The sequence below is a fragment of the Ursus arctos genome, unplaced genomic scaffold, assembly GCF_023065955.2.
Source record: "Ursus arctos isolate Adak ecotype North America unplaced genomic scaffold, UrsArc2.0 scaffold_19, whole genome shotgun sequence".
NCBI classification, from domain to species: domain Eukaryota; kingdom Metazoa; phylum Chordata; class Mammalia; order Carnivora; family Ursidae; genus Ursus; species Ursus arctos.
The window spans coordinates 40,620,278-40,642,642 of record NW_026622863.1 but is presented as its reverse complement, the minus strand read 5'-3'; the positions used below and the strand labels follow the sequence as shown (position 1 = coordinate 40,642,642).

General features: G+C 55.4%; 1 protein-coding gene across 6 annotated transcripts; it reads right to left on the bottom strand.

Annotated features, from left to right (window-relative positions):
* Positions 1-4,316: 4,316 nt before the first annotated feature.
* On the bottom strand, positions 4,317-21,277 carry HPN (hepsin). Of its 6 annotated transcripts, none has more exons than XM_026484448.4 (13): positions 21,105-21,277; positions 20,460-20,529; positions 14,759-14,860; positions 14,635-14,676; positions 9,580-9,709; positions 9,376-9,498; positions 9,221-9,261; positions 8,606-8,771; positions 8,312-8,502; positions 5,569-5,664; positions 5,226-5,368; positions 4,882-5,046; positions 4,317-4,663 (listed from the first exon to the last, which is right to left on the bottom strand). In XM_026484448.4, the coding sequence occupies exons 2-13, from the start codon at positions 20,473-20,475 to the stop codon at positions 4,625-4,627; spliced, it is 1,254 nt and encodes a 417-aa protein (XP_026340233.1). In that variant the 5' UTR covers positions 20,476-20,529; positions 21,105-21,277; the 3' UTR covers positions 4,317-4,624. The 6 variants fall into 6 exon arrangements, with proteins under 6 accessions (XP_026340233.1, XP_044234814.1, XP_026340231.1 ...); XM_044378879.2 differs by having other exon boundaries at positions 4,317-4,677; positions 5,569-5,709; positions 21,105-21,274; XM_026484446.3 differs by having other exon boundaries at positions 5,569-5,709; positions 21,105-21,273.
* Between the last annotated feature and the right edge of the window lie 1,088 nt (positions 21,278-22,365).

Sequence of the window (22,365 nt, the reverse complement as noted above, 5' to 3'; positions counted from 1 at the left end):
AAAAGACAGTCTCTTCAATAAATGGTGCTGGGAAAAATTGGACAGCTACATGCAAAAGAATGAAACTTGACCACTCTCTCACACCATACACAAAAATAAACTCCAAATGGATGAAAGACCTTGATGTGAGACAGGAGTCCATCAAAATCCTAGAGAAGAACATAGGCAGCAACCTCTACGACATTGGCCAAAGCAACCTTTTTCATGACACATCTCCAAAGGCAAGAGAAACAAAAGGTAAAATGAACTTGTGGGACTTCATCAAGATAAAAAGCTTCTGCACAGCCAAGGAAACAGTCAAAAAAACTAAGAGACAGCCCACAGAATGGGAGAATATATTTGCAAATGACACTACAGATAAAAGACTGGTATCCAAGATCTACAAAGAACTTCTCAAACTCAATACACAAGAAACAAATAAACAAATCAAAAAATGGGCAGAAGATATGAACAGACACTTTTCCAATGAAGACATACAAATGGCCAACAGACACATGAAAAAATGTTCAAAATCATTAGCCATCAGGGAAATTCAAATCAAAACCACACTAAGATACCACCTTACGCCAGTTAGAATGGCAAAAATAGACAAGGCAAGAAACAACAATTGCTGGAGAGGATGTGGAGAAAGGGGATCCCTCTTACATTGTTGGTGGGAATGCAAGTTGGTACAGCCACTCTGGATAACAGTGTGGAGGTCCCTTAAAAAGTTAAAAATTGAGCTACCCTATGACCCAGCCATTGCACTACTGGGTATTTACCCCAAAGATACAGACGTAGTGAAGAGAAGGGCCATATGCACCCCAATGTTCATAGCAGCATTGTCCACAATAGCCAAAGTGTGGAAGAAACCGAGATGCCCTTCAACAGATGACTGGATTAAGAAGTGGTGGTCCATATACACAATGGAATATTACTCAGCTATCAGAAAAAACGAATTCTCAACATTTGCTGCAACATGGACGGCACTGGAGGAGATAATGCTAAGTGACATAAGTCAAGCAGAGAAAGACAATTATCATATGATTTCTGTCATCTATGGAACATAAGAACTAGGAAGATCGGTAGGGGAAGAAAGGGATAAAGAAAGGGGGAGTAATCAGAAGGGGGAATGAAGCATGAGAGACTATGGACACTGAGAAACAATCTGAGGGCCTCAGAGGAGGGGGGTGGGGGAATGGGATAGACTGGTGATGGGTAGTAAGGAGGGCACGTATGGCATGGTGCACTGGGTGTTATACGCAACTAATGAATCGTCGAACTTTACATCGGAAACCGGGGATGTACTGTATGGTGACTAACATAATATAATAAAAAAAAACATTAAAATAAAAAATAATAATAAAATAAAATAAAATAAAAATATGCCCCGTGCTGAACATCACCATCCTAGGATGAACTTCTGAAACATAAAAAGAAATCTGAAAACGTATTAAATGTTTATTACTGTCACAATCTTATGACCCACCACAATTACAGCAGGCAAATCTTTCAGGTTGAACGCTTTAGTGAGGGACAAGCCCTCCACTTCGTCACGGCCAACAGGCCCCTACAGTAAATGAGTTTCTGTGGCAGTTCTGAAACACGGCCCCGAATTTCTTCAACAGACGGAAAGGTGGGGTCTGTCTCTCTCTGCTCCTCAAGTCTGGGCAGGTTTGTGATGGCTTCAACCAACAGAGTAGAGCAGAAGGGAGGCTGGGGTGTAAGAGGCAGTGTTTACAGAAACGCTCCCCGTGGAGCCTGAGACCCCTGAAAAGTGCCAATGTCCTGAGGCAGCTGTGCTCAGAGGCCGGGTGAGCTGGTAGCTGAGCCCGGCCTCTGAGCCGTTCCAGCCCAGGCATCAGACATGTGAGTAAAGCACTTTCCCTACCTCTGTCTCTGTCCACCGAGTCCCTGCATCCTTCAGATCTTCGAGCCGAGGACCCCGACATCACTGAGCAGAGCCAAGCAGTCCCTGCTGCTCCCATTTGACTTTTTTGAGCCGCAGAACCCACGAGCATCATAAAATGGCTGCTATTTCACACCGCTGAGTTTGAGGTGGTTTGTTGCGCAGCAACGGAACCGCTGCCCACGTGACACCGCAGAATTTAAATAGTATTACTTTTTCTGCAGAAGCGAAAATCCATTCCCTACTCACACCACTACTTGAACGTTCACGGTAATTATTTCTGATCGTCACAATCATTGTTAATCATGGTGGCATTTTCCTTGTAAGATAATTATTGTGAAAGCCTGGATGTTTCTCCTTCTGCTTGACTGGGAGGACGCCAACTTGGGAAACACACGCGAGGCTTTGCATTCCAACTTACATCCCAAAGGCTTTTCTATATTTGCAAGTGAAAATTCAGCTAGAAGCACTGACTGTGAATGCAAAGCCTTGCTTGTGCTCCTGATACGGTTGCATTCAGTGGGCTGAATCCTTCTGGCTTGGAGATGCGTGCCAGTGACACGGAAGTTGAGTTTGGAGGGTCAACTTTTCTGAAGATCAAGACCCCCGCAGAACATGACGATAACCCTGTATTGTCATCATGGTTCTAATAGTGGCTTCTTGGGGGTGGGGGGAGCACAAGACTGGTGGAGGCAGGAGGAGAAACTGAGGCTCACAGACCCCTGGCAAACACAGGAAGCTGATAGATGACCGTTGAGTGAATCATGATCCCTCTAACTGCCTCCCTGCCTCCAAGGGAGCAATAATGGTGGCAGATACCAGAGTGGCCACCTGGTCGACCTGTTTCCGGTAGACCTGTTATTGGCTTTTAACGCACTAGGTCCCCTAGAACAGGGCCACCTCCTCTCAGGTCCCCCAGGGCAGGCCATTGCCCTCTTTTGTCCCCTGCAGAGCTGGGTCAGGTCTGCTCAGACCAGCCCTCTCCTGCCAGGGTAAGCTGTGTCCCCTTAGGCTCTCCAGGACATGGTTGTATCTGCTCGGGACCCCCACCGTGGGGCTGTGTTCTCTCAGAACCCCTGAGCTTCATAAAACACAGGCACCGTTCATTTTTCAGCTAATTCCAAAATTCTAACGAAACAAAGTGTGAGCCAAGTCTCAAATGAACGTCTCAGATAGGATGGGTCGGGCCGTGCAGCCATGTGCAGACACTTGGAAAACCTGCCTGGAGCTTGAATGAGACTGGGCAGTTGTGTGTGTGTGGGGGGGGGGGGGGTGGCTCCTGAAGGACAAAGCAGTGTTGGGGATCAGCCACACTAAGGGTTTGGTATCCAGGGAGTGATGCTTGGAGCATCTTCCAAACGGTCTGTTATTTGAAGGCACTTTCCTGTGTCTCTGTTTTAGGAAATTGCTTGGGTGCATGCAGCTGAGGGGCAGCACATTATAATGTTTGTCACTGGAAGTCATGGGAACCAGGCTTCCGTGAGCATTTTCCTGCAGACCAGCTGATTTTCAGCAACAAGTGGAGTATTAGGGCAGAAAATGCTTAATTTCTCCCAGTTCAGGGGCAGCAGCACCCCCTGGTGGCAAACACAGGAAACACCCCCCACACCCCCCCCCCACCCCCCGTGGCCATCAAGCCTCTATGAGATCTGCAGATACTCTAGGGAACAGAGTGGGTCCCAGGGGAAGCTGGGACCCAACCTCCAGCCCAGATAAAGGAAGGGGCAGGGGTCTCAGGCTCTGCTCACGGGGTCTAGCACTCCTGTCTCCACCCTACAGAGCCTGGTTTCTTGTGTTGGCCTATGGTGAATGTCTTTTTCCCCCCAGTGGGCATCTACATCCCTTTTTTTTTTTTTTTTAGAAAAAACACTCCATATTCCTTTGGGGAACCCCCTACACTGAAGTCATATAGTTCTTGAGGGTCAACCCCCTGACTCCATGCATCACGTGAACAGTGATTTGATGAGGGATGAGCATATGACCCAAAACTGTCCAGTGAGAGCCAGGCCTGGGCCTTTCTTGCTATAGCTATTGGGAGAAAAGCATTTCCTTTCCACTGGGGCTGCTAAGTGGTCCATGGCATATCAGCCTAGTGTTTGGGTGGGTAGGAGACATCTCTGTCTCTGGTTGTAGGGGCGTAGGGGAGGCTTCTTGCAAATAAAGCTTTTCTCTATACAAAACCAGATTTTGGAGAGGAAATGAGGCAGTTCTGATGAAAAATATTTGAGCAGCTGGATCCAGCAGAACCTGAAGCCGCTTGCTCCAGGGCATTTTCAGTTAAGTGAACCAATTAATTTTTTTTTCTCTTAAGCCAGTGGGAATTGGAGGATAATGCTCCCTGCCTGATTTGTGCCAGTCCCTAATTTCTCTCTTCCCTCCCCGACAAACGTCCTCATTGCTGTTTACACTTGCAAACTCAGAGGCCATGTTAATCAAAACCATCTTTATTATTTAAAGAGCATCCTGTCATCACGGGCATCTAGATGGGGGTCCCCAGATGGCAGAACAATATTTACATGGGGGTCAGGAGGGTGAGGCTCGGGTGGTCCCAGGGCTGAGTGGGCCCGCCACTGTGGAAGAGAGGAGCCTGGAGGAAGGGTATCCTTGGACCTGTGGGCTCAGCCCAAGAAGAAAAACGTCCCATTCCGGGCCCAGGGTGAACCCCAGCAGGTGGGGCTGGAGCCACGTGGGTGAACTTGGGCCCTGGAGGCGTGCGCATCAAGGAGAAGCCACAGGTCAGAGCTGGGTCACCATGCCGCTGGCTTCGGAGTGAGTCTGGAGAAAGACAACTGGGGGCTTCTGAGGTCTGAGAGGCTTCCCCAGTCCCACAGCTAACCTCCCCTCCGCACAAGCCCTTGGAAATCCATCTGTCCCCTAGGGCACCATTTCTAGCCTGAGCACAGTTTTCCAGAAAACCCCTGCCTCCTCCCCTTTCCCCATTAAGAGTCCCAAACCCTCTCGCCCTCTGGCTCCCATCTGGGCCTGACGTTCACCTTTATGGCCTGGAAGATCCACTCCCGGAAGTCACTGACTTTGGTGTAGACACCTGGCTTCTGGGCCAGGGCACAGCCAGTGCCCCAGCTCACAATGCCACACAGCCGCCAACGAGGCGTCCGAGAGATGCTGTCCTCACACACGAAGGGGCCACCACTGTCACCCTGGTGGGAGAGGGGAGGCCTGGCTGGAGGCCAAGAGGTCATCCGGGAGGCCCTCTTGGGTAGCTAGGGGCTGTGGTCACAGAGCTCTGGCCCTGAAATAGGGAGCCCAGCCACCCACAGCCCTGTGTTCCCATCCCTGGAGTGGCAGGGGCTCCGGGCCGCCCCACCCAGTCCCTCACCTGGCAGGCATCAATGCCGCCCTCAGGGTAGCCGGCACAGAACATCTTGGGCTTGATCTGGTTCGCGTAGAAGTCGGGGCCGTTGCAGACCTCATTGCTGATTATGGGGACTCGGGCCTCCTGGAGTACCCCAGCCTGTTGGCCTGGGGGTGTGCGGGCAAGGCTGGCAGAGGCTGGGGAATGGGCGCAGCCCCCTTCCCTCCTGCTGTCCCCCCCCCCCCAGGCTCTTCAGCGGCCCTGGGCCCCAGGACCAAGAAGCATTTGCCTTTCCAGCCAGATTGCCTTTCCCCAGCCCAGCTCCGTCTCCCTCACGGCGGCTCTGCAGGCAGAAGACAGGACTCACCGTAGTACTGCGTGTTGCCCCAGCCAGTTACGGTACAGATCTTGCCGTCCACCAGGGCCTGGCCGGCGGCTGGGAGGCACACGGGCTGGATGTATTCTGTGAGAGAGACCAGGCGGTCCAGCCTCTGCTGGCCTGGCCCGCCTGGAACAAAGCCTCTGTCCAGTGGCCTCAAGGGTCCCGGCACACCCTCTCCTCTGCTCTTTTCAAATAACCACAGCAGGAGCTGCTGTCCCCTGAGAGCGCACCAGGCACTAGATGACTTCCTGCCTCGGTTCCTCCCAATTCCTGGCAGTCCAGAGAGCAAGGGGCTACTATTAGCCCTTTACAGAGGAGGGAGATGAAGCCGAGTCACTTGTCCAAGGTCTCGTAACGGGGCAATAATAGAGCTAGAATTTGAACCCAGGTTGGCCTGGTTCCCAAGCCCGCGTACTTAACCGTGGCCCACAGGCCACCCCCCGCCTAGAAGGCACCCTTGGGAGAAATAGAAAAATGCATCCCTGTCTTTAGATACTTGACTCCCATCTGCCAGAAGATCATTGTAATAGATACACAGGCCTACACCAACAACAGTGGCGCCCCTAAGATGTGACGTCCTTGTGCAGTGCACAACCCACACCACAGTCCTGACAGCTCTGTCTACTGCCTGCCTGCTGGCGACTTCATGGGCCTAAGCGTCAGAGCTCTCAGATATAAAATGGACAGGATAATTGTTTCCCTCAGAAGTTGTGGTGAGAAACTGGTGACGCCCTGAGCAGCACACTTGGCAAATAGGAAATGCTCCCATAACTAGTAATAGTAATAAACAACAACAACAGCAATGACTGTTTGTGTTAACTGAGTGCTCACTGTGTGCTGGCATTGCTCTAAGCTCTTTACTCAGATTACCTTTCTTTTTTAAAGACGTCATTAATTTATTTGAGAGAAAGCAAGAGAGAGCGAGCTTGAGCCGGAGGGGGAGCAGAGGGAGAAGCAGGCTCCCTTCTCAGCGGGGAGCCTGACATGAGGCTCCATCCCAGGACCCCAGGATCATGACCTGAGCTAAAGGCAAATGCTTAACTGACTGAGCCACCCAGATACCCCTCATATTACCCTTTTAATCGTCTTGATAACCCTAAGAAGTCATTTAATGGATCAGGGAAACTGAGGCACGGAGAGGTGAAGCCAAGATCACATAGCTGGTAAGCACCTGAATCTGATTCCAAATCCTGTGCTCTTACCTCCTCAGCCATGTGTCTCCCGGCCAAGCGGCTCCCACCCCATCCTCCTGTCCTTCCATGGACCCTTCTCTATATCACGGTTTGTAACCCTCCCTAAAGACAAGGGTTTGTTTCACTTTAAAGAAAAATGTGTATCATCCCCTTTGATGGAAAACCAGGAACACAGAAAATAACCATAAAAAGAAGTAGAATGCAAGCTACAGAATGGTCCCGGCAGCAAAGCCAGGGGGTTACACACAGATTCCCGTGCCAGGCGGCCTCGACCCAAACCTCTGCCATTTTCCAGCCTCGGGACTTTGGAGCCACATTTACCTTCTCTGCGTGGGGACCTCCTCCATGTGGGAAAACAGGATCCTAAGAGGATCCACCCTCCCAGGGCTGCTGTGGGGGCTAAATGCGTGCAGGCTCCCCAGCCTGCTGAGAACAGGGCCCGGCACACAGGAGGTGAAGTGCGAGTGTTGGCGCTATGACATCATCACCGGGATAGTATTTAATTCTACTATTTCATTCACGTTCTCCTGTTGCCTGCCGAAGGCTCGTCATCATCCACGACTGTGACTTCATCAGCATTGTTTTTATTAATACTTTTGTCACGCTGTGGCCTGCTGAGAGCTGGCTCTCAGTCCACCGCCCTGCGGTGGAAAAGCCCTGAAGACATCCTAGCCCCCAAGGGAGTCTTTCTCCCAGAGAGCGAGGAAATGCTCCTGAAAACTGCGGAGGGAATAACTTCTAATTCCCTCTCGGGTTCATTCATAGATTTTTAAAAGCTTTCTTCATTTGCACTAACTGTATTTTTTGGTAACAGCTTTTCCGAGACATAATCCACACACCATACAGTTCACTCCCTTCGAGCAGACAAGTCAATGGCTTTTAGGGGGCTTGCAGAGAGGGTTTAGTGGCACGCCTGGCGACAGGAAGGTGCCCCCATTGCCACCATCGATTTGGGAACATTTGATCACCCCCGAAAAGAAATCCTGTATTCGCTCCATGTCACCTCCGAATCTCCCTGTCCCCCTCCTCGCCCCTACCTCACACCACCGCTACCCCTGGCAGCCACTAATCTACTTTCTCTCTCTCCAGCTCTGCCTTTTCTGGACATTTCATATAACTGGAATCATATAGTGGCCTCTTGTGTCTGACGTCTTTGCTCAGCACAATGTTTTCAGGGTGATCCGTTGCGTATCATGCGTCAGTGCTCCAAAACTCCTTCTTATGGCCCCATATTACTCTCTTTATGGATCTACTGCATTCTGTCTATCCACTTGTCAAATAAACATCGGGGCTGCTTCTATCTTTTGACTGTCGTGAATAGAGCTGCCGTGAACAGCTGTGTCTAAGATTTTGTGTGCACCCGTTTTCCTTTCCTCTGGGCACGTAGCCCGGGGTGGAACTGCTGGGGCAAATGCTAACTCCATGTTTAACTCCCCTCGAGATCGTTTTCCCTATCACCATGGATTCCTATGGCTCTGTCCTCTGTCCTCCCGGCCTCTGGCGTCCCCAGGCCAAGGCTCAGCCCCCAGGCTTACCTGTGAGGGGCAGGGCACTGGACAGGTGGACCAGGGCGATATCATTGCTGTTTTCCTCACTGTTGGGGTCTCGAAAGGGGAGATAGCCCCCGTGGTAGACTACTGCCTGCACCCCCAGCTGCAGGCCATGGGGTGAGACCTGGGCCACAGCGCCAGCAAACACTCGCCATCGAGACAGAACCCGGTTCCGCCTACCGGGGAATAGGAGAGGAGGGTGGCAGCGTCCCCGGGCGCAGCCTCTCTCACCTCGCCTTTCCCCTGCCTCTCCCGCTCAGGGCTGTGGGGGACACTCACTCAGGGAAGCAGTGGGCTGCTGTCAGCACCCAGTCTCCGGAGAGCAGGGACCCTCCACAGAGGTGTGCTCCATCGTAACGAAGACTGACTTGCCATGGCCACCTGCCCAGGCTGGTGTCTTGGCCTCCCACGATGCGGTCCACAGGTAGCTTCCTACGGCCACAATCTGCAGGAGAGGCAGAGTCAGGGGCAACAGGGGGGCCTGGAAACTTCAGGACACAGCCCTATCCTTAGGGACCTATAGGAACATGGCCCTGCTTTGGGGGACTAAGGGAACATGGACCTGTCACCCTGGGGGAGTCAGAGGACACAGCTCCATCCTCATAGGATCTAACAAGATATGGCCGGGGGTGGGGGGTGTCTGATGGGAGGAGACCCTGACCTGAGGGCTCTGCAGGAACATGGGCCCATCCTAGGGAAGTGAGGAGACACATAGTCCCATCCCTGGGACCCTATGGGGACATGGTGATACCACCCTGGGAGAGGACACACAGAGCTCTGCCCTTGTAGGGTAAGAGGATTTGGCGGGTGTGTGTGTTTGGAGAGGGGATCTGATGGGACATGGCCCTGCCCTGGAGGGTCTCAGGGAGAAGGTTCCGAGTTTCAGGGTCTCACCTTGGCAGACAGTAGCCAGGAAACGGCCCCTGGGACAGTCACTGTGACAGAAAGACAGGGGCAGAGACAGAAACAAAAGGGGAGGCCAGTTAAGACAGGAGAAAGGGCCCCCGAGGGTGGGCAGGCTGGCGCCCCAGCCCCACGGCCCTCCTCACCACACAGAGATGACCTCGAGCAGCCTCTGGGCCAGCGGCAGCCTCCCCTCGTCCACGCAGAAGAAGCCCGACGTGCCGTTGGCGCCCGCTGTCCGCACGTCCAGCTCCGAGTGGCCCAGGGCCCTGGGCAGGCAGGGGTCAGGCCTGCTCCTCCCACCCCGCCCCTCGCCACCAGTACCCGCCACCCCCAGGGCTGCCCAGTACCTGAGGAAGCCCATCTCCTCGCAGCCCAGGCCCGCCACCCTGGCGTTGGAGCGCGAGGAGCACAGCAGCCGCCATGTGCCCTCCGTGTCGTCGAACACCATGAGCCGGGCATCGGCCGGGCTGACCTGTACTGCAGGGCGACAGGATAGCCGCCTGGGTCACCTCCCCACCGCGCCCCCTGGCCCAGCCCCGAGGAGCTCCAGGTCTGAGTCTCTGTGGGAGCTGATAGGAGCTTGGGGTGCACCTGTGGGCGGGGAACCCCGGGGACCTTGCTGTCACCTCCTTGCTGCCTAAGCTGGCTGCGCAGGCACCGCACGTCTGGACCTCCACTCGGACATCAGATGTCGGGGAAGAGGGAAGTGGTTTCAACCACGTTCCCGAGACAATGGCCTGTGAGGCTGGAGCTGCTGGGGGCCGTCTTTGCCCCCATGTGGGGAAAAATAAGCCAATGTGGAGGAAAGCCAAGAGATGTCTGCCCCTTGATGGAGCCAGGCCTGAAAGACCCCCAGAACTGTTGGATAATAAGTGAATCGTTTCCCTTTTTGTTTAACCAGTTTTCTTATTTTCTCCTTTTGTCTTCTGCCACCCGAAGGCCCTTGACTAACACTTCAGATGGCCAAAATATTTAGATACCCTATAGTCTTCTAAAAAGAAAGAAAGAAAGAAAGAAAGAAAGAAAGAAAGAAAGAAAGAAAGAAAGAAAGAAAGAAAGAAAAGGAAAGGAAAAAAGAAAGAGAAGAAAGGAAAAGAAAAGAAAAGAAAAGAAAAGAAAAGAAAAGAAAAGAAAAGAAAAAAAGAGAGAGCCATCTTTTTTTGCAGGACTTGTCCAAGCCTTGAATATACTAAAATGCAATTCTCCAAGCTGAGCATGTGGTATTCATTCATTCATTCATTGACTCACTCAATTCATTCATTCACCTGATAACAAGCATTAACTAGATGTCTACTCCATACCCAGCCCTGTAGGGGGTGATGCTGGAGGCATAAAGATGACCAAGACAGCCCTGGGCAGTGCCCTCACCAAGCCAAAATCTAGGATTGGGGGAGATAGACAGCCATAAAAAAGTCACTCAACCAAACACATCATCACCAACTGCGAGAAGAGGTGGGGTAGAGATACAGGAAGGCTAGAGAGAACGTGCGAGGGAATCCTTGTGTCTGGGGCTGGTTGTGTTAAGAACTGACCGTCCTCTTAGCCCCTCCCGGGCTACTCCCCACGCATGGCCAGAGGACCCGCTTCCACACCTAAGCCAGTCACAGCCCTCAGGCATATTTATTTCCATTTACCACTCAGGATGTGCTAGGCTCTATTTTGGGCAATGAAACAAATTGCCACAACTATAAGCAAATCAGAGAAAAGCCCTGCTCTGTGGAGCTCCAGGACCAGCAGGTGAGATGGGTAAGGAAAGGGACAAGTAAGCAAAATAGATGGTGTGTCACAAAATAAGGAGCCAGGGAGACAAATGTAGCTTGACTGAGGCAGGGGCATCCTGGCGCCTGGGGAGAACTTGCCATTTCCCACAGGCGGGCAGGGAAAGCTTCGCGGAGAAGATGGGGTGTGAACATAGATCTGAAGGAGGGGAGAGAGTCGTGAAGGGAGGTGAGGGAACAGAGAACTAGGCCGCAGGAACTTCAAGTGCAGAGATCCCCCCCTGGTGGGGGCGGGGGTGGGGGAGGAACGGCAAGGAGGCTGGAGCAGAGTGAGCAAGAGGCAGAGACCTGGGAGGTAGGCCAGGTCCGCGGAGGACTTCGCTTCTCCCAGGAGGGAGGTGCAGCCAGGGGAGGCTCTGAGCCAGCAGCGCCCGGACCTGACTCAGGGGTTCACAGGCTCCCTCTGGCTGCGGGCCAGGGGCAGACTGCAGGGGGCGCCACAGGAGCAGGGAGCCCAGGGAGGGAGTCCAGGCTGGGGAAGATGGAGGCCAGGCCCGGGCTGGGAGAGTGGGGGAGAAGAGTTTAGATTCTGGAGAGATTTTGTGGGTCAAGCCAACAGGGTTTGCTCACAGACTGGATGTGGCTGTGAAGGAGAGAGAGGGGTCAAGGACAACTCCGAGGTGTTTGGGCTGAGCTGCAGAAGCACGATGCAGCCGCCGTTGACCAGGATGGAACAGGGGGCAGGGGGAGCAGGTCTGGGGAAAGCCCAGCTGTGACGCCCGTGGTCCTATTCTCCTGACCCTACTGCACTGTTGGCGCCCCAGAGCACCTTCTAGAAAACCAGATCTGGGGCAAACTCAATTTGGCCTCACCCAAGCTGAGGGGTCTTCCCCTAGCCCCCTGATCCCAACAAGGGAGACAGGCGTTCTAGACCCAGTTCTAGAGAACTCCGTCTGCTGAGAACCTGTGTGTGCCCAGCACTGTGTTCCCCCTGCCCACCAACTGCAGGGCCTCGCCACACCACCCCAAGGCCACAAAGATCACCCCCGTTCTGATCAGAGGAGGAGGCTGAAGCTGGGAGAGGCGAGGTGCCTCACCCAGGTGAGTGAGCAGCAGAGACTTGCATTCAGGCCCGCACGACTCCAAACCCCCAGCTCTGCATGTTGCCCCAGACAAGCTTTTCCAGTGACTTCCTTACCCACAGCTGGCACTGATTGCTTCCTAGCTGCCTTGCCTTAATCGCGGCCTCCTGCTCTGAGGTGGGGGCAGGCGAGGCCTGGCGCCTCTGCTGATGGCACCCACCACCCCGAGTTCCAAGACCCAGACTTGGGGTTTGAAACACCAGCTGGGGGTGAAGAGCTTCCAAATGGTCCAGATAGCGTGAGGTTTTAGGGAAAAAGGGATCGCTGTATGGATAGGTGTTGGGGGGGGGAATATCAAATGCCCCCTCCGATTATTTTTAAAGCCACGTTCTGTGCCACTGTTTCTCACTTTTCAGCTCTTTATTCTTGTTGGCATTATTTGCAAAAAAAAAAAAATGTGTCTGGGTCATCTGGTTTTGCTTACTGAATTGTCTGATAGATTTAGAGGTGTGAAAATCCCAGAAAAATTAGGTGGGGATATAGCTTTGGGGTTGTTTTCATTTGTTTTGCAATTTCCCACCATTTTTGGAAAACCCAAGTATAACTGAAGGGCAGGAGGGCTGGCGTTGGCCGGAGCAAGGTCTGAATCACGGCCTAGTTGCTTTCCAGCTGGAGGCCAAAGACAAGTTAGTTCATCTCGGCAACTTGTCTTGTGCATGTTCATTAGGTGAAGACTTCCTGAGCACCCACTACGTGCAGGACACCGTCTGCGGCAGCAAACACAGTGCCCCTGCCCTCCTGAAAGTCCCCGGAGGTCAAGTGTGAGGAGAATTTTACCCCACGCAACAGGCATGGCCGCGGGGTGGAGGGAGCATGGGGCCCTGGGGGTGCAGGAATGCCTGAAGGTGAGACCCAAAAGCCACATATACCAAGTGGCTCAGAGCCAAGCACCGCATCATCCCTCCTGGTCCCCCGTGCCCACCCCCCTGCAGCTTATGGCTAAGGAGGCTGGGACTCAGAACAAGACTGGTATGAGGCCCCAGAGCTCAGTGGAACCCAGAAACTACTTCTAAGTGTGAGTGGCAAGAGGTGATGAGCCAAGACTGTGGGGCCAGGAGGGTCCTTCAAGGGCATGAGAACAGCCCATAGACTGGACCCTGGAGAGTGCCAGAAGCAGCGCGAGGTGAAGGCGGAAGAGGGGTCTGCCCCCTAAGAGCCGGGATCCTGCAGGGGGTTGAGATTTTAGCTCAGTGGCATTGAGAGCTACGGAGTGGCTTCTGGGACATAATCCCTCTGGCCTGCCACTTCTTCAGTGTGTGGTCTTGGGCAAGTCAGTTCACTCCACTGGGACTCAGTGTCCCCATCTGCAAAAGGGGGGGCGACGATAACAGGTCCAAGGTTACAGTGCGGGTGCGGCAGATGGTAGCCATGCCTACGGTGAATAGCTTGGCGGTTTCTCGAGAAACAGCAGGGTGTCGTGGTTCTGCATAGAGCGGATTTCGGCTGCCTGGGTTCAGATCCCAGAGTGGCCGCTTCCTAGCTCTGAAAGTGCAGCCAGCCACCGGGCCTTTCTGCATCTCGGGCTCCCCATATTAAAATGGGCTTTTGTGAGGGTTTAATGAATTGAAACCATAAAGCCCTGAGGCCTACGCCTGGCCCCTGTAAATGCTCGCTAAGTGCTGGGATGGTGACCAATGCTGACGTAGGCTTTCTCTGTCCGGATTTTCATTTCTCTTAGCATGAGCTGAGTCCTTTATGGAATTAGATGAGGCTCCTGGGAGTGAAAAATACATCCCATCACCCAACTTCCCCTTTCTTCTTGCTGCACGGGCCTACGGAATGGCAGCTGGGGGCTGGCACCCAGAAAATTCACCCATTCATTCCACATTTAGTTTCCACATCTATTACTAGTGTGGCCGTTCGTTCTCAGCTGTCTGCAGACACAGCTCCGCTGGGCCGTCTGAGAGCTATTCCTGGCCTCACCATCTCCCAGCTGTGTGTCCTCTCTGGTCTCACTTTCCACATCTGTAAATGGGGATCACAAAAGTAGCACCCCCCCTCCCCCACCTGGAGAACAAGAAGGGGTCTCTGAATTCATACAGCGCCTCGCAAGTGGGCTCTGACCATGCCTCCTAGTAAAGAAACATATTTTTACATTTTACCATGTAGCCCTGAACTTGTGCTTTCTGGAGCAAATCACTGCATTGCTCTGAGCCTCAGTTTCCCCATCTGTAAAATGGAGAAAATAACAGCACGGCTCTTAGGGAACCAAAATGAAAGATTCACAAAACTTTTCCGTGCTGAGAGAGATGAGCTGTGGTCTTTACTATTCTAATCTCCTTCGTGCTTTTTAAAATGTGGTTTTCAACTCCCTAATTTGATTTCATGAGGCACTAACGGGTAAGGTATATAGAGTTCGGAAAACACGAGACAAGGTGAAGCACTTAGAACGGCAGCCGATCCGCAGCAGGTGCTCAGTACGAGGGTGCAGGTACTACTCGCATCTCTGCGCATGCTCACGCAGTCACTCAGAAATCCTTCCTTGAGCTCGCACCAGGTTCCCTCCGGGGCTCCCCCGAGGGTCCCGGCCTGCTTTACTCACCCGGATACAGCGGCTCCTGGTCACTCTTGAGTAGAAAGGTCGCTGCAGAGAAGGCAGAGGTGAGGGCAGTCAGGAAGAGGGCTGCGGGGGTGGGCGGGGGGGGAGAGGCACAGGGGCCACTCACCAATGGCCCAGGACGCTGCCCCGATGCCTGTCAGGAGCAGCAGGGTCCCTGCCGTAAGAGCTGCCACCTTGGGTCCGGAACAGCATGGCACAGTCCGGCCACCTGCAACAGACACCATGCGGGGACCGCTGCCAGGCCTGTCCTCGTCACCAAGGCAGGGTCTGGGCACTGGGCCAGCTCTGCCCTGCCCCCCAGGGCTAACAGCACGCCGGAGCCTGCCATGCCCTGGACCTGGTTTCTCAGGGCCCGCCCTCCCCTACAGTGGGGCCCACCAGGTGTCCCGCTCCCCCAGGCTTCCAGCTGGGAAGGGGCGTGGCCGGGTCCGCAGCCACCCTCCCCCTCCCTCCCCGCAGGCACTCCTGGCACTCCTGGCACTTCTGGCATTTGCGGGCTCTCTCCTCCCCAGTGACGCTGCACTTTGCAACTCCTTTTCTTGAACCTCTCACTTCTGCTCACTCTCTCAGAGGTTCTTGGAGCTTCTTGGGGGCTGCGACCCCTGACCTCAGCCCTCTTGGCAGCTCAATCCCCTGCTGTTTGGCACGTTCTCACTGCTCCATCCCTCTCTGCTGTCCCAGCCCCTCTGTCCCCGGGCATTCCCCCCAAACCAGACCTCTCCCTCAGGACCCAGCTCCAAGGTCAAATATGCCCCTGAAGATTAAGAACCTAAGTTTGAAAAGCTGCCAGCCTCACTTAATAAAAAAAAGAAGACTTACCCTTCCTGACCTGGGACCTTGGGCAGGTGACCTCACCTCTTTGAACCTCAGCTTTCTTTTCTGTTTAATGGGCATCCACCCAGCACTCACCTCTAAAAACAATACTTAAAATTTCTCTTACATCATAGTAGCCAAACTCATATCACAGGCTTATTCTCCCAAGCACTGTCCTCGTTTTGGGGGAGGATTCCCATTTTTCGGACAGGGAACAGTAAGGCTCAGAGAAGTGGAGTGACATGCACGCGGGGACTCAGCCCGCAGGAGGCAGTGTGGAGTCCCGGACCCCAGGGCACATGGGGTGCTGGGGCCCAAGCGTATAAGCACGAAGCTGTGCTCCCTCTTGCCACGCCATAACAAGCGTATAAGCACGAAGCTGTGCTCCCTCTTGCCACGCCTGGCAAAGAGCAAATTCTCAACAAATGCTTTTACGTCATTAGAGCTGTGTGCTTCTGGCCAATACCCTTCACCTCTCTGGGCCTTAGTTTTCTCCTTGGTAAAAAGGAGCTTTGTTCATTCACCGTCCTACTGACTATCCACTCTCCTGACACCATTCTAGGCTCTGAAGATACATCCCAAGACAGATGAGATGCTGGCTCTCGTGGGGCTCACATTCTCATATGTGTAAGGTTGAGGGGAAAACATAAACAAGTAAACAAACTTGATCATTCCCAGATTGTGACAAAGTCTATGAAGAAAATAATGCGGTCGGGGCAGCAGGTGGCTTCTGTGGGGTGATGAGGGAAGGCTTCCCCAAGAAGTGACCTTTGAGCTGAGACCTGAAGGCTGAAACCAGCCATGCAGAGATCTCAAGGAAGAGCGGTGTGGGCAGAGGGAACAGCATAGGCAAAGGCCTTGAGGCAAGAATACGCATTATCTGTTCGAGAGAGAGACCACTGATACGGCCAGGATGACATGAGTTTGGGGAAGGCAGGGACCTAGGCTGGGACCGGCTAGGGAGGCCGGGTGGCCTAACAGGAAAGGGATTTTTATTCCCAGTGCAACAGGGGCCCTGGGGATTAAAAGCCAACCCCTTTGCTAGGGATTGTGGGAGGGCCAATGATGTTGGGGTCCCAGGAGGCTTCAGCTGGGCCTGGCGTGCCCCTGGGCCCGACTGCCCCTGGCCTCTGCAGGGCATTGGCAGGGTGGCAGGAGTCCCAGCTCCCCCACCTGTATCGCGGTCCTACAGCTGGTGGGCACAGGGCCAGACCAGCACCCAGAATGGAGCAGGGCATAGTCCGGGATCTTCCTGGGACGGCCATTGTCTGGGTGTCTTAAGAATTTGAGAGCCCAGGGGCGCCTGGGTGGCTCAGTCGTTAAGCGTCTGCCTTTGGCTCAAGGCGTGATCCTGGCGCTTTGGGATCAAGCCCCACATCAGGCTCCTCCACTGGGAGCCTGCTTCTTCCTCTCCTACTCCCCCTGCCTGTGTTCCCTCTCTCACTGGCTGTCTCTTTCTCTGTCAAATAAATAAATAAAATCTTTAAAAAAAAAAAAAAAAGAATTTGAGAGCCCAGCAGTTCACGCCAGGGCAAGAGAAAACAAATACACCCTCCCTCCAAAGAGGCCGCAGGGGGCCAGGCCAGCCCTGGCCTCCAGCCCGCCCGCCCGCCAGCTCTGTCCCCAGCCATCTTCCTGGTTCCGGTGGGAGGTCTTGGCTCCTGCAGCCATTAGGCCAGTCCTGGTCCTTTTGTTTTCAGGGGTGCCTGTCAGGGCTTTGGGCCACTCCGAGCTCAGCCCAGAGGCGTTGGTGTGTCTGCCGGGGTGTATGGCATTGCCACTCCGTGTCTCTTCAGGTGAGAAGGACTTTATTCCATGCCCTCTGAGTCAGGGGGCTTCAGGCAGCCCTAAAGCAGGTGCCCCTGGTAGGACAGGAAGTGTCCTCGCTCTGGGTCCTCCAAGTGTGAGGGGCACACTCACTGCACGTCTTTCCTGAGGCAGGAAGTGTCCTCACGCCGGGTGTGAGGCAGCAGCGTTGCCGGAATTCCTGGCTTCTCCCTGAGGTGCTGCTCTCTGCTCCTCAAGGATGCTAAGGGCCCCCTCGCCTTTGGTCTTCTGTCCCCACCATCTGGCTGCTAAACTCTCACAGGTGACATCTTTGGCTCCTTGTCTCTGAAACTCCGCCCAGTCAGCAGCTTGTGTCTCAGCCCTCAGCGTCCCCAACTCCAACTTCCCGAATGAAAGTCTCTCCTTTGGCCTTTGGGACACCGTACGCGTCTGATTTTCCTGCCACTTCTCCAGAGGGGCCTTCTCCATCTCCTGACCCTCTTCCCACTCCCGGAAACCTGGCGTTCATAGGGTGGGATGTGGCCTCCCTCTCATGCTCCCTGCTCCCAAGTCTGTCTCACACACCTCCACAGCCTCAGTTTCCCGCTTCTGTCCTGCAGCCTCATAGATGCCTCCCCCTGGGATCCTCTAGGTCCTTCACAACCCCCAGGTCCCATACTGGCCTCAACACCCCCCCCCCCCAGACCTCAGGTTCCATCTCAGAGGCCCCATCCTCAGGACCGTCCCTCATCTGCAGGACGCCTCCCTCCCCCACATAGCTTGCCTGCCCCATAGCCTGCAGACCTTCTGAAGATGTCCTGTCCACCCTCTTATTCCCTGCACCCAGCCCCACCCAAGCTGGGGGCTCAGCCTCCCCTCTGGTCCAGCCTCCACATGGAAGCTTGAGGATCGTCCTAAACACCAAATCCACCCTGTCCCTTTGTTACCTAGAACCTTCCATGACTCCCCATTGTTGCCCAAGACAGAGTCTAAGTCCCTCAGCCCCGTGATACCAGCCTTTCTAGGATATAAGCATGGCCGTCAGAGATCTGGGAGTTGAACCTATGCTTCCCCAAATTCCCAGACAGCCTTATGGGTCATTACCAGACCCCTGACAGAGCTTCCAACAAGCACCCACAGAACTTGTAAAAACCCAAGTCAGAAGGGAAACACAGAATGACTACTAGCGCCATCTTGTGGAGAGACCCAGCACCGCCGGGGCATCAGCCGGCCCTTCACCAAAAATAGTCCTGGGAGACCTGCTTCCGGCTTGCTCGCCTCATCACTCTCCCGGCGCAACTTCCGACATGACCTCCTCCGGAAATACCCGAATTCTCTACGTGCCACTGTACACCCGGCAGCTCATCAGCCCCTGCCTCGATCCATGCTCTTCCCTCTGCCAGGCACCCCCTACCTATTCCCGACTCACCCAGAGCCAACCCAGCAGGTATCACCTCCTCCAATTCTAAGTCCCCAGAGAGCACCAAGAACCTTGCCTGGGGCACACTTCCAAGTTAACACAACTGTCTCAGACTCGTGCGCCCTCACAGCCCTGGCCTAGGCCTGGCCTGCACCTTCCTTACAGCCTAGCACCAGCTGTTAATAAGGAAGGTATCATTACCATCATCCCCAGTTTGCTGATGAGGAAAGGAGGCCCAGAGAGGTGCAGTCACCTACCCTGGGTCACCCAGCAAGTAAGCACAGCACCAGAACCTTTCGGCATCTGGGTCCAGCTTTGACTACCGGCTCCAGGTCCGACAGCAGGGCTCCGCTACAGGACGGAGGCAGCTGCCTGGGGATACCCTGGAGCCCACTCAGCTCTCTCTGTCCCCAGACCATCTCTGGCCATCCTTCCGGACACGATCTGCTTTTCTCCCTGGTTCATTCACGCATGGGCCTGGCCCCTGGAGACTCCTTTCAGTCAGCTCCAGGAGGAAAATCGTCCCTAAGGGTCCGGGCTCTGCCAGCCACCTGCTCAGCAAGGGCACAGTGCCCCCCTCCTGAGCCACCGGGAGCCTGGGTTTGCTCTGGGCCCTAGCCGCATGGTTTGGGACTTGATTTGCTAACTGCTGAGAGCCCAAGAGGCCAGTGATCCGCACTGCTCATTTCAGCCAACACAATCAGCACCCCCTGACTCTCATGCCGTTGAAATCCTCACACCACCCTGTGAAAGGTGCATTCACCCCAGCTCCACTTCACAGATGAACACTGAGGCCCAGAGAGGGTAAGCCGCTTGCCCAGGGCTTCCCAGCTCGAAAGTGCTACCATCTGGAACTGAACGCCAGCTAGCCTGCTCCCAGGAAGAAGAGAGGGAGCCAGGCCCCGCTGGAAAGGGCAGGAAGGAAAGACTGGCCCCTGCTCCAGCCCCTCCAGCTACCTCCCAAGTGTGGTGGAGGTCGAGAGGGAGGCAGGCTGTTTGGAGCCCCCCAGGGCCTGCCAAGAGCCCCTCAGGGCCAGCCACTCAGGCAGGCGCTCGCTCCCATCATTCCTGGAGAGGTTTCTCTGCTCTCTCTCCCCTCTTCATCCATCCCTGCCGAGTCCAAAGTCCTCCCTCTGCTCTTTTGCCCACAGTGCGAAGAGGTGGGAGGAATGTCTAGAATTGGTGGGGGTCTTGGGTCCCTGGGACACCAAGCTGGCCGGCCTCAGTCATGACAGGTCTGGTTCACGGCGTGTGTCTCACGCGCTACGCCCCGCACTGGTACCTTGTGTGGGTTCCGTGCTCCCGGCAACCCTTGGGGGTAGCTAGGCAGGTAGCCTTAGGATTCCTGCTTGACCCGGGGGGTGGGGTGGGGGGCGAAATGGAACCCAGAGAAATGACGTCACTTGTACAAGAGCACACGGCTAAAAAGTGGCGGAACAGATTCGAATACAGGCCTGTGCGTTCAGCCCCAGAGTCTGTGTCCGTACCCTGGATAGCTGGTCTTCCCCTTAGCTCCAAGTAGGGGCATGTCCAGGGTTAGCTGAGAAATCACTGGGGTGTGAGGGGAAACTGAGGCAAGGAGCCGGGAAGGTAATATGGGGTAGCAGGAAGGCAGGTGGTGGCACAGCCCCACAGAAAATTTGGTTAATAGTTAATCAAGTGGAAGAGACTTCAGAAGGGGGTGGGGATGGGCCCAGGAGGGGTGCCAGAGAGAGGGGGCTCTGAGGGGGCAGAGGGCTGGGAGCAGAGCACAGAGGGAGGGGCGCCAGGCAGAGCCAAAGTCAGGACTCAAGGAACAGGGACTCACCCTCCTTCTCCGCCATGTCACGGCCTCTTGTTAATGATTCCCCGGCTGACCTCCTGGGCCGGGGTGGGACCTGTGGGGAGATGAACAGAGAGGCAGGGCCTGGGGGAGCCGAGCCCAGCCCCAGTGCCCCCAGTCCCAGGCGCCCATCCAGGGAGGCTGGACGGACTGGGCCCTGGCCAGAGCACGCCGTGATCACGGACGCAGATCAGGCTGGGTTCAAGGATGGGGTCAGTGTCTGACCAGCAACCAGGGGACACCTGGATTTGCAGGATTGGGGGCCCCTCGCCTGGGTCTGGGGGAGGAGGGGACCAAGGGTCCGAACTCCTGGCTCTGAGGGAGTAGAGAGACCTGAGGGCCTGAACTCCTAGGTCCTGCGGAAAGAGGGATTTGGGGGCTCAGAACTCCTGGGTATGTGGGAGGAGGGGTGTAGGGACCCAGACTCCTGGGTCTGAGGGAAGAGGAGACCCAGGGCCCCATCTCTGAGTCTGAGCAAGAGGTGGCTGGAGCTCCGAGGTCCTTGGAGAGACGCCTGAGAGCCCACTCTTGGGGTCCCCGGGAACCCCACTGTTGGGAGGTGGACATTAGGTAGTGTGGGGATGGGGGCACCCATGCCCTGGGCCTGGAACGGAGGGCCCCGATGCTTACCCTGGGGTCCGGCAGGTGGGGGCGGACTTGAGAGATAGTGCCCTCTTGGGGTCAGTCTCCAGGCCTGGGCAGGAGCATGGTGGCCCCGCAGCAGCGGTGGCCCCGAGGCAGAGGCAGCGGCGTGGGGCCTGCTAGGCCTGGCTGCCTCACCTGAGGAGGAGGGGGCTGGGCCGAAGGCGGGGGAAGGGGCGGGGAGGGGCAGGGCAAAGGGATTGGCAGCGCGGGAGGCCACCTGGCTGGTGGGGCAGGGTTTGCAAGGGCTGGCCCTGGCTGGGGGCCAGCCCAACCCGGAGGGGGCCCAGGTGCGCCAGTCTGAGGGGAGGTGGGAGCAGGGACAGGTTTGGCCTGAAGGCAGGGGCTTTGGGCAGACAGAGCACGCTGGGGCGGGGCAGGGTGCTTACAAGGTCTGAAGGGTGGGCCTTTGAATTGGAGGGAACCAGATAGAGGGCCCCAGCTGCCCCAAGCCCACCCTGCTCCGGCCACTTCTCCTGCCTCTGGCCCAGCCCCTGCCTTACCCCCACCGGGCCCCAGCTCAGGCCTAATTCCCTCCCTATGCACCCCTGCCCCTTCTAGCCGCCCACTCCCCCCCCTGCCTGAACCCAGGCCTACCACTGCCCCCTGCCATTTCCTGTCCCCATGTTCAGCTCCTGAACAAAGCAGTCCTGGTCCCTGCCCCAGCCCTGGCCCCAGACCCCTCCCTCCCCCAACTCCCGCCCCAGCCCTGCCCCAGACCCCTCCCCCCAGCTGCCTTCCTACAAGTCACGGGGGCTGGTTTGCTTTGGCAGCCTCTCTGCTGCCTGCAGCCGTGACCTCTGGAGCCTGGAAGTCCTACACCAGGGTGGGTAAGGGGGATGGGGGGCTTGGCCCGGAAAAGGCAGCACCGAGTGCTGAGGTCCAGGCCAAGTGGCCGGAAGTGTCCACAGGCAGATACACACTGTCCCGCCAGCAGCCAAGAGTGATCCACGTCAGACCCCAGGGCCAGATAAACACCCAGACACACAAGGGTCACCATCAGCCACCTGCTAGGGGACAGCCATGCACCCAAACACAGACCGCAGCTGCTCCCCCCACACGCTCGCCCCACGCAGGGCCACAGCCTCCCACAAGGGGTCATGCTGGGGGGGGGGGGCGCTGGTGATGCCAGCCCCTAATCTCTCTCTTCCTCTCCCTCCCTTGGATCTTGCTCTCCTTCCCTCGCCCCTCCCCAGCTCCCACCACAGCAGAGAGCACCCTGCTAGGAACACAGCAAACCGCCAAGACT

What these genes read in the sequence shown, in the direction of transcription:
- HPN (XM_057314339.1), bottom strand. An exon ending in CCTGGCTACTGTCTGCCAAG is followed by an intron (nt 8,772 to 9,220) that starts GTGAGACCCTGA and finishes CCTCTCCTGCAG; the next exon opens with ATTGTGGCCGTAGGAAGCTA. An exon ending in GGGCAACACGCAGTACTACG is followed by an intron (nt 5,369 to 5,568) that starts GTGAGTCCTGTC and finishes GCACACCCCCAG; the next exon opens with GCCAACAGGCTGGGGTACTC.